The sequence below is a fragment of the Rhyacophila brunnea genome, unplaced genomic scaffold (genome assembly GCF_057557595.1).
Source record: "Rhyacophila brunnea isolate RB1 unplaced genomic scaffold, BYU_Rbru_1.0 scaffold_3, whole genome shotgun sequence".
NCBI lineage: Eukaryota > Metazoa > Arthropoda > Insecta > Trichoptera > Rhyacophilidae > Rhyacophila > Rhyacophila brunnea.
In genome coordinates this window covers 58,247,069-58,258,763 of record NW_028232965.1, presented here as the reverse complement: position 1 = coordinate 58,258,763, position 11,695 = coordinate 58,247,069, and the positions used below count along the sequence as shown (strand labels likewise).

The following is an 11,695-nucleotide window of genomic DNA, read 5'->3' as shown; positions in this document are numbered from 1 at the left end:
AGTTGTTGCCGTATATTCATCGTTCCTAAAGCGGCCAAATGCATACAATTTGTTAAATGTATTTGTGAAGCAGCATGTTTTTTAATTTTTATTGTCAAGTGCGCCAAATCCACTACACCTTTGATGGTCCACTCGTCACTGCCACTAAAAACAATACATGGAAAACAGAATAGTGCATTTAATTTGTCACATCCACACAGCCATGAATTTTGTTCATATTGTTTAACATTGAATGTTCTTTCGTACTTCTTAGTTTTTGAAACGCATTGTTGTTTTAATTTTAGGTTAGGAACAGGTCTGCTGCTGCTTTTAATACGAAGGCGTTCTTCAAACGTATTAGAATGTTTTTTTATGTACTCAACATCAAACGGTGCCATTTTAAAAAAAACTAATGTACACAGTAACTAAAAATATCACATTGAAAAATAATTTAACAAGCGCGCACCACCGTTTTACATTACCAATAAGCGGGAACTAATGGCAACTGGCGATGTTGATCAGCTGTTGCAGCCGGAAACCACGTCAATATTACAAGCTGCAATACTATAACTTGCCAACGCGTGACAATCTCGTCTTCGTGTTAGCAAATGTTTTATTTTATTGAATGGACAATTATTGAGAATATTACCATCAGTAATGCCATTTATCATTCAATTCGAATAAAAAATAGAACTTCCGCTTATGAGAAGCAACATATTAAGGAATGACTTACTTCAATAACATATTAAGAAAATAGGTGACCTGATTTAATGTGGCTCTTGAAAGCAGTAACTCATCAAAATTAACATTATTAAAGCATTTAGCCGTGATATTTTACGATTTCCACCCTACCACGCATGTTAAAACCCCACAGAGCTAGTTTGGAGAGATATCATAATTGATAAACATTGTGAATTTAGTTGTCAAACTGAAAAAAACTTGAAGTTTATTTTTAAATTGTACTTCGCTTAAATTTGAGAAATATTGTCAACATGTGCGGAAATTTAATATACGTACTGTGAAACGAATTTATTTTTATAACAATATTGAATAAAAATTGTCAAACAATAATTGTCGTGTAATACGGGCTGTATGGTTTTAAGACCGAATATTCCCGACGTTCTTCGAAGTAGGCATTCGGACGTGAGCGACTTGAACCGTCGCTCGCGTAGACGACATTTCACGATGAAAAAATATGTACATATTGGTTTTTTGCTCATTGCAAAAGCATTAATCGATATAAGATTTCCGGGCGCTTTCCGACAGACGAGCGACACGGTATATCGCTCAAATGAACAAGTCTTTAAAATAGCCGGTTAAAAACACATATTGGAATTTGTTTTTGTATATGAATTAATGACCACGGTAATTAATAGATCAGAACACTTTTAATAAATCAAATATAAATGAAATACTTATTTAAAAAAAAAATATTTTCGCATAAATTGAGTGGGTGGGTGGGTGTTCACCGCTCCACCGCTCTCATGAGAAAATCGCCACTGCTATCTGCGACACTTGTACCGTGTGTATCCTGCAAACAATTCAAAAATGGATAATTCGCCCTACTAATAAGGAGGTTCTGCATCACTGGACTTGACCATTTAAAATGTGAGGCTCGGAGGCGGGTGTTGAAAATCTAAAAAAACTTGTGATATTAGGACAGGTCGTAGACAATGAGGACTAGTTTCCTTCAGGTTGATTGACCAAATCAAGTTTCATTGATCTAAGTCAGGTCTGGGCAAACATTTTGGATGAAAGCCCGCATAAGGAATATAAAATGAACAGCGCAAGTAAAATACTATTTTTAGACATACATTTTTATTATCATGAAAAAGGAACTTCAACATAAAAAAAAAATTAATGATTCTTTAATATGTAGTTAACAATTTAATGAGAAGAATGAAATTGTTTTACAATTTTTAAGATGTTAATTTTGTGGTTGAGATTCATAAAACTGCTTGTAAATGTTCATCGGTGATGCTTGATCATAGAGTATTTATTGATATTCATAATTGAAAATGTTTGTTCACATAATATTATGTAGATTGATAAAATTTAAAATAACATTTTTCTAGCGGAATCTTTAATTTGTCTGAATTTAAAGTGTTTTCAAATTTGCAGATTTCTTCTCGACGGAACAATTCATGTAGGTCAAATTTTATTTTTAAAAAAGCATTAAAATGTAGAAAAAAGTAAACTTTTTCCAGAAATATTATTGAACCTCGCGGGTCCAACAGAAATACTTGGCGGGCTGTAGTTTTCCCTTTCCCTGATTGTTGGAGCTCAACTCGTATAAGATCCGTGCGTAACAATGGCTCGGTCTCTGAAATAACTAAGAGGCCATCCATGGACTGAAACCGTATGTGGTTTTGATCCGTGTGCCATACTAAACTTATGATTTTTCTACATGAAAATATATTTTCACTAAATTTGTAAGTGTATGATATAAACAGATACGATCAGATCCTTATAATATACTTTGTGGAAATATATTTCCATGACCAGAAAAGATAAGCTTAGTATAGCACACGGTTCGAAACCGCATACGATTTCAGTCCATGGATGGCCTATAACTTTCATCCAGTGGCTGTTCTATCTGCATCGGTCAAACTATTGGGAGTCCATTTTACATAAATATATATATATATATAAACACGTAGATGGTCAGCTGACTGACGCTCAACATGTTTTTCGATCAACAGTTACCAACCTCAAAAAGTACACTGAATACATATCTCGTTCACTAGACAAATATTGTCAAGTTAATGCATTTTATACGGGTATGTCAAAGGCTTTCGATGGAGTTGATATCGTGATATTCTTTTAACTAAACTGAGTGCAGTAGGCGGATCTATTAATTTTGTAAATTTCTTCAAATCTTATTTTTCGCATTGTTAATATTATTTCGAGTACACTGGGTGTGCATCTGTGTGCCCTGCCTATCTAGGTACCTAAAAAAACCGCAAAAAAATATGAACTGAATTCACGTTACAACACTTGGATTAGACACTATTACAGCCGCTATCTACCCAACAACGTTATATTCTTGTATTGTATTGTTTTATCTATTATACCGTCACAAATACGCATTCGTCTCGTGTGAGGGTAATATTTGTTATAATGTAAATCTCATGTGAACGTCTTGAATTTAGACTTATGTCCACAATGTTTCATTTTCCTTAAATGATCCTATTGAAAAATAATAAATAGGTAATTATTCTCACACATTAAATTTGGGCAGGCCATGTCTCAAGGATGGAAGACACCTAATTACACCAAGAGGCTTGCTCTTCAAAAGACAAGAAAAGAAAGGAGAAGTCGGTAAACCCTGACTGCGGTGGTTGATCTATTTAGAAAGAGACATAACATCTCAACATAATGTAGTGCCAAAAATGAATAAAGAATAATTCAAAATCCAGAGAATACATTAATTTTTCGAGCGGTGTGACAACTTAACGAAAATACAATGTCTACAATACGATGTGGATCTTGGCCGCTATTGAAAAACAACATGTAAATTTTGTCCAACCCAGAATCCCATGACTTACTAACCGGATACGTTACCGCTCGCCTATCGTGGGCGCAATCTCTCCAATACTGCATAATCGAATGTCTAAAATAAGGTAAATTACCTACTATGTTCAATCTATGCAGGCCACATAAGCCTCCACAGAGAAGATTGTATATTTTTGTATTAATGAGAAATTGATGTTAGCCACTTCCTCAACCCTTTATGTCCATTCTCTGGGTATGAAAATACTGTGAATGTGTGAGACCAGGAATTCGAACCCGAATCATAGGTGGTATTGTCTGCAACAGCTGTCAACGTGCATAACTCAAATACTATAGAAAAACAAAAACTTTCTTTGAAAATCATTATATTGGAGCTCTAAAACGTAAACATAAATACCAAAATAATTAATATTAGTATCCTGCAAGTCAAGTTTCCACAAGTCCTACTAATTTACACTACCGGAAGCTTGGTTAGGGGCGATGAAAATATTTTACCACTTGGATACCAATCAACATGGGCAGTGCAGGAATGTCTAATTGTGTGCTTTGAGTAACGCTTTGTAACCCCCCTGAACAATTCCAGATCAGGACATTCTCACTAAGAAGGATTATTAGAGGGTACAAGATAAATTGTAGATAATACAAGTCATCAAGATAAATAAAAAATAAACTTGTATTGTCGGTAGGTACTATATATTTTATCTAATCATTTCAGTGCTATTCTTATTCAATTTATTTTTACACAGGTGTTTCGACACATCTTAAAAATTATGAAACATCAAATTTAGGTATTTCATTATTATTCATTCACTTGTATATAATTGCGGGTTACAAAAACATCTCACAAATTTTTGTATGGATCAAAGTGGCCCCGAGACTTTTTAGTTAACTTAGCCCGCTCGAGATCCACTTCAGGATAGTCCTGCCTTAATTTGTCAACATCCATGTTGGGAAATCTTTTAAAGAGATGCTGTACATGGTTGAAATCTCTATTTCTCTTGCATCGTTTCTTTAGATAAAGCTTTTCTCTGTAGTGTAAGAGAAACTTTCTTACAGCATATCCTCCGTACCGATGTTTATGTTTTTCCGCCCATTTCAAGTTCATATATTTAGGTACAATGTGTTCAAACATGCTGTAGAAAAATTTGATACCGAGCTGATTGAAGACAGGTTTGACCGGTCTTTCTCCTTTTTCTCCTGTTTCCAACAAATGATATGCTGCATTTCTTTCGCGGACCACTAACTCCAGGTTCTTCATTGACTCCTCCACTTTATCGATGCGTTCCGGATTTGCAAATAATCTTACAGTTTCTTTGGCTTCGTGTTCCATTGTGAATAGCATATTTCTCTCTTTCAAAAGTATATACCAAAGTTTATGTAAATCTGAATTGGATTTTATCCTCAATTCATCGGTCTTCCAGGCTCTGCCGACTTGTATTTCAGTTTCATTCCAAACCTTCTTGTCGTCGAAGAATTCCATTAGGCCATATTTTTCCGGCGTAGTATGAATAAAGTTTACGACAGGGATTTTGTTTTTGATCTGCAATACATTCCGTTGCCATGCAAAACCTGCCAAATTCGGTATAAATCTTGATAGAACAGAAAATGGTTTTAATGTCATTGCCATCATGACAAATTAAAACAAATAACTTTACAACTACAAATATCCTATCACTTCTGTTCGTTCATGTGAAACTTTATCGATAGACTGTGGACATTCAGTTTCGATATCGGTTTTGTAACATACATTAAATTTATACAAAAGTACATCGGCAAAACCACGCAAGGATAGTGATATAAAAATGGTTTAATGGTTGTGAGCAGTGTTGCCATATTTTGAAAGTGGAATTATAGTACAGTGACTTCAAAATTATAGTATTTCGGCAAAAAATATAGTACGCGTTGAATGACCAATAATTTTCTGCATTTTCAAAAAATTAAACGTGGGGTAATTGACGTCTTGTTTTTTTAGACAAAATTCAAATGTTAAGTCAGTGGTTTCCAAACTTTATGTTACTACGCCTCCCTTTTAAAAAATCTAATCTAGGTGCCTCCCCCCTTATTTTGTTTAATAATACAGACACCTTTTTAAATAGTCAACAATGTACCTACTTACGAATACAAAAATGAAAAAAAAATAATCAAGGTTTTTACTACTTGTATTAGATTATTTTTTGACGAATGTGCTTGTTTATTAGCACAATCAATTTCAATAGTAGTCAATCCAAATTCATCTTCGTTCATTGACAAATGGATTCTATCATGGACCCCACATCCTGAAGCGGACCCCCCGGGTCAGGATTTTTCAACCACATATTTAATAGCTCCGAAGTAAAGCAGCGCCACAGGCGACTTTTTTTGCTATTAATAAAATAATGTGAAAAGTGCATTTGCAAACTAATCAAGAACTCAGTAAATAGATTTTTGTTTGCTTCAATATATCTGGCGTAGAAATCATTTAAAAGTGGAGACATGGCGAACTTTTTTTTTGACATTTTGATTTCCTAAGCTCCAATTTGCCTTCAGTTTGTCGTTTTAAATCAGTGAATGCATTAGTGGTCCTTGGATTGATTTATTCACTCAATTTTTTTTTTTAATTTCAACCAAATAGACAAGTTTAACAACAAAATTATCGTTCCTAAACAAATTTGTCTTCAAATCTTTGAAATCAGCATTATGATTAATTTAACCCTTTTATTTCATTTTTTACGAGATAGCCATTGCGCTTCACAATAGTATAGAAGTGAGGAATTATAAAATTAGTCTCCATATTTGCAGAAAGGTTTGCAAACAACCTTTTATAGGACTGTTTTTTTGTGTAGTTTATAACTAGTGGCCGTTTTATGAATTATTGTGCATTTGCAAACTGCAAACCTGTGGCTAACGTCAACTTTTTTTAGACATGAGGATTATTTTTTTTGCTTCTCACGGATTATTTTGACGTTGTTTTTCTTCTATTGGCAACTTTTTTTCCGATTTCTCAAAATTATAGTATTTTGGGCGTACTATACCTGTTTTATATCGTACATAGTACGCAGACGAAAATTATAGTACAAATACTATAATTATAGTACGGTTGGCAACACTGGTTGTGAGTTCCAGTTTCAGGTTATGTATCAAATATCATAGATAATAAGAAAATAAGATAATATGCTCAGAAATGTCAATAAGGATTTTAGAACAGTGTTGCCATTTTTTGGTCACCGAATTATAGTATGCAGTCCAAGAAATTATAGTATTTCTTCAAAAGTTACCTTCTCTGTGAGGAGTAGGTACCTAGAACTCACTGTTGAAAAGGCATAGGTTTTTTGTTTCTCAGAAAAAATAACAGAGAATTTGAGAAATTTCAATGCTTTTTTTATTTTTGTACCTCTTCCAATCAAAAATGTTTACCAACTAATTCAATAAAGTCCATTTAAATTCAAAGACAAGGGCTTTTTTAATTTTTTCGAACAACTTCAAACCTCGGTCACCAATTTTTTTTCTATTAATTCGGGGACCAAAATTATAGTACCTACAAAATATACTATATTAAATATAGTACGGTTGGCAGCACTGATTCGGATTCCTATAGTCTATACCAGCTATGGCGAACTTATGGCACGTGAGATGATTTTGCATAGCACGCGAATTTTTTATTTTAAAGAAAAAAAAACGTAACTAATAACATTATATACCTACCAAATAATATTTTAGAAAAGCACTGAGGTTTTCAAAGATGGTGGACTGAGGAGTATGGCGTAATTAACGAAGGCATTAAAGCATTATGTAAATTGTATTCTTAGACAATTGTACGCATAACCTCGTCAATAAAACAATAGATATTATGAGACAACCATCAGTCACACATTGAGAAAATCAAGGACGAACAAAAAGAATTTATTGATCGGCCAATTAAAAATAAAAATATTCAAACAACAAACCTAAGAAAATTTATTGGTAGGTACATAGTCATTCAAATATTATAACAGCTGCTTTTTATTTTGCAACATAATCGTTAAAAAAAGGAAATTGTATAGTGATTGAGAATACCTATATGGAAGAAGCGTGGTTAAAAGGCTCCTACGATCTCTTAGAATTTTTTTAATAATTGTAAGGAAAAAAATATTTAAAGTATAAAAGATATGCCTTCGGATAGAAACACGGTGAAAGACAAAATCTCGAGAACTCAATCATTATTGTAATGTTTAAACTTTTTTAATATAATGATGGTACAAATTTAGTATATGGTTTCATCATTCTGCAGAATATTAAGAGCGATCGATATCTTTATAAATTCAATGATGGAGAGTGCCAACTCTAATGTATTAGTATTTTGAATTATAAAAATAATAAAAAAACCCTTCACTGGTAGCGCATGGGCAGCACGATACGCGTAAGGTGACATCATTGTTGTTCTGATCATTTCGGCAGATTTTGCCGACTGGCAATATTCGTTTTGGTTAAAAATGTGCTATGGGAGCATCAGTCTGATAACAGTGATAACGTTTTAAATAGGTACTGAGAAAAACGACATTAGACACGTTTTCCCGTAGCGCGAGCCTACTGTGACAGCACATGACAACACGTGACGTGATGGCAATATGTCCTGGGCAATAGGTACGTAATATTATGTACTTACTTGTATGGTTGTATGCAAAAAATGAAGATGCGATAGGTACAAGGTATCTAAATGGGTTTGATTAGTCAGACATCATAACCGATAATTTTGTTTTACCTGCATGAAATAGTAGCACTTATGGTTGTACGTACTGACATATCCAGGGGGGGGGTGTCGGGTAGCTCAGGTGGTGGTGTTTAGCACCCCTCGATAGTACAAAATTATTTTTTTTTTCTTTTTACTTTTTTAGTAACTTGTTATTTCTAGTCGTTCTCGTTGATTATGTATATCCGGGTGTGTACACAATTTTATTTTATTTCTAGTAATAGCAAGCTCAGAACTTTTCGAGTTATTGTTTATTCAGAACACAAGTACACATTAACATTGTTTTCTAATCAAATTAACTCCTTCAGAATATTGAACAAAGTTGGAAACCGCTGGTTAATATTATATTGTTACTCATCAACGTATTTTAGTATTTATTAAATTTGAAACTATGTTTATCCACAATAAAATTAACTCCTTCAGAATATCAAACAAAGTTGGAAACCACTGGTTAATATTATTTATTTGCTCGTTCGTGGGCGTATTTTAATATTTGTTACATTTGGAACTATGTTTATTCACAATAGGTTGACTTTATAGTCTTATTATTTATTTACATTAATAATTATCAATTAACTTATTCGTCTTTATTCGCTTATAGTAATTTATATTTAAATAATCAACACGATTACTTATAACGGAAAGTAATTAAATGATGAATTGAGGGGTCTAATTCTAAAAAGCGATAAGTTCACATTTGGTCAAAAGCTAGAAAAAATACGCACGTATTCTTTGTATATTTTACACAATATGTATTAATCTATAAATTCCAAAACGCGACATAACCCTATGAAAAAAAATATTTTAAGTCTCGATTTATTACAAAAAGCGCCAAGTCCGTGTTTCATATTATTTAAAGCTTGGTTGATTTCGCGCGTCTTTAAGTCAACCAATAAGGGAACGTTCAATATTGAAAAGGGCGTCTCCCATGTTGTAGCATCTGGTAAAATCATGAAAGTGCCACGAAAATATGTGCTTTATGCGGAGTAAATTAAAAAGTGAGGTACAAATAGCGCTACGTCCAATTTTATTTTGCCTATATTTATTACATTTAAGAGTTTATCGGCTGAAACAAATTGCCATTTGGTTCTAATTTCGACATAGAATACAACTCACGTTAAAACAAATAATTGAAGCTTGAAACATAAAAACGTTGTTTCCCGAAAATATTGAATTGTGGACTTGTCGCTTTTTGTAATAAGACGCCTCAATTGTCAAAGTGACAGCTGGGTGCTTGTTTGTTTACGCAGCGGGTGTGAAAATAGCGCGATGTTTTCGATTTTTTTTTCATGGAGACAACATACGTGATATCTTTTTGAATGGCAATTTATAACTGTTTTATTTAAAAGAAATGGGCGGTATCATAGGTCCGCAGCGGCCATTGCAAAGTTGTGATTGGTCGATTCCCAAAATGGCCTTCAAAGAGTCCATGTGTTTACAAAATGCTGAGCCGTTTTCTCCACTTTATTTGGCGATCCGATATTTTCAAAGGCTGTAGTTTTTTTTTGTTTTCCTTCATATAAGTGGGTGTACTTGATTCCAAAAAAAAAACTTCCGGAAAATGTTCATTTAATTTTTTTTTGAAAATTTCTCACCCCACCCTTGCACCTGTCAGATAGACATTCCGAAAAAATGAACCTTCTCGGAATCAGCTCGTTGAGGTGTCAAAGAATAGGTGATCTTAATCCAGAAGGGATTGCGTTTACAGATATCAAGAAAATTACGAGCTCGCAGAATAAGATCGATATGAAAATCGTTTCTAGCTGTTTTTTGTACACCGACTTATACGGTACATTCTTAGTCTAATCTTACATCATCATCATCATCATCAGCCTGAATCTATCCACTGCTGGATGAAGGCCTCTTCAAGTTGCTTCCACTTCTCTCGGTCCTGTGAATTGCGTTGCCACGTACTTCCGCAGAACTTTATCATTTCATCGATCCAGCGGCCTCTAGGTCTACCTTGTGGACGTTTTGTACTTCTTGGATACCACTGGATGACTAGATTTGTCCAACGTTTGTCTCTTCTTCGAGCTATGTGTCCAGCCCATCTCCATTTAAGGCTTTTAATAAACTCTATTACATCGCAAACCCTTGTCTGCTTCCTTATCCACTCATTGCTCTTTTTGTCCTTTCGCGTTATGCCCAGCATGCACCTCTCCATACCACGTTGTGCTACTCTAAGTTTCTGGATCTCTCTTTTACTTAGGGTCCATGTTTCACACGCATATGTCATCACGGGAAGCACACACTGGTTGAACACTTTGCGCTTTAGGCACAGTGGAAGGTCACTTTTGAAGATATTATTCAGGCGGCCAAAAGCACTCCAGCCTAGCTTTACTCTGCGAACAATTTCATCAAATATACATCCATCTATAGACACTTGTTGTCCCAGATAGATGTAGCTTTTCACCTGTTCGAGCTGAGTGCCATTGATGAGGATCTCTTTTTGGCCTGCAAAGCAGTTGAATTTGACTTTCGTCTTTGTTACATTTATTTTCAAACCTACTTTGTTGCTTACTTCAGCGAGTTCCTGCATTCTGCTTTGGAGGTCTTCTGAGTCTTGCGAGAAAATTACTATGCCAAGTTAAATTACTATACTAAGTCAAGTTGCCGGAATAAGTCTTCAAGGGTAGCTGTAAATAGTTTAGGTGAGATTGTATCACCTTGTCGGACTCCTTTGCTGATAGGAAATCTACGCGATGGTTTATGGAGATTTACAGATGCTGTTGCGCTACTGTATATATTATTGAAAATATTTATATAGCGCCCAGGGATTCCTTGTTTTCTGAGTGCGTCGAGTATTAAACATTTCTTTATCGAATCAAACGCCTTCTCATAGTCTATAAAACCCATGCATAGTGGCAGTTTGTATTCCTGGTACCGCTCTATGATTTCTCTGACGACTTGGATATGGTCCATAGTGCTGTATCCTCCTCTAAATCCGGCTTGTTCTCTCGGTTGGTTCTCGTCTAGTACATTTTGCAGACGGTTTGAGAGAATTTTTGTGAACGTCTTGTAGAGAATAGGGAGTAGACTTATTGGATGATAATTTGCTAGGTCTTCTCTGTCACCTTTTTTGTGAAGAATGACAATGCTGGCATTTTTCCATACCTCTGGGACATCCTCTTTGCATATGCAGGCTGTGAACAATAGTGCAAGTACTTCATTTGCATCCTTTCCCGCTTTTTGAGGATATCTATCGTTAAACCATCTTCCCCGGGGGCTTTCCCACTTTTCATGTAATTTAAAGCATGGGTTACTTCCCAGGATGTGATTTCGGGAGTATGGTCTTCCGAATTTCCATTTCTCTGAAGATCTAAGTCTATAGTCGTATTGTCAGTGTCATCACTGTAGAGATCGCTGTAGAACTCTTCAACTCGGCTTAACAAGTGTTCCCAATTTCTGACGATAGAACCATCTTTTGCTTTTAGTGCTGTGATTTGACGTTTTCCTATCGACAAGCATTGCTTGTTTTTGTTTAAACTTCTGCCTGCT

At 34.7% G+C, this 11,695-nt stretch overlaps 1 protein-coding gene across 1 annotated transcript; it reads right to left on the bottom strand.

Annotated features, from left to right (window-relative positions):
• Window positions 1-4,163: 4,163 nt before the first annotated feature.
• mRpL47 (mitochondrial ribosomal protein L47) lies at window positions 4,164-5,308 on the bottom strand. Its single transcript, XM_085952257.1, has one exon. It carries the CDS (start codon window positions 5,120-5,122, stop codon window positions 4,334-4,336), a length of 789 nt encoding a protein of 262 aa, XP_085808383.1. The 5' UTR covers window positions 5,123-5,308; the 3' UTR covers window positions 4,164-4,333.
• Between the last annotated feature and the right edge of the window lie 6,387 nt (window positions 5,309-11,695).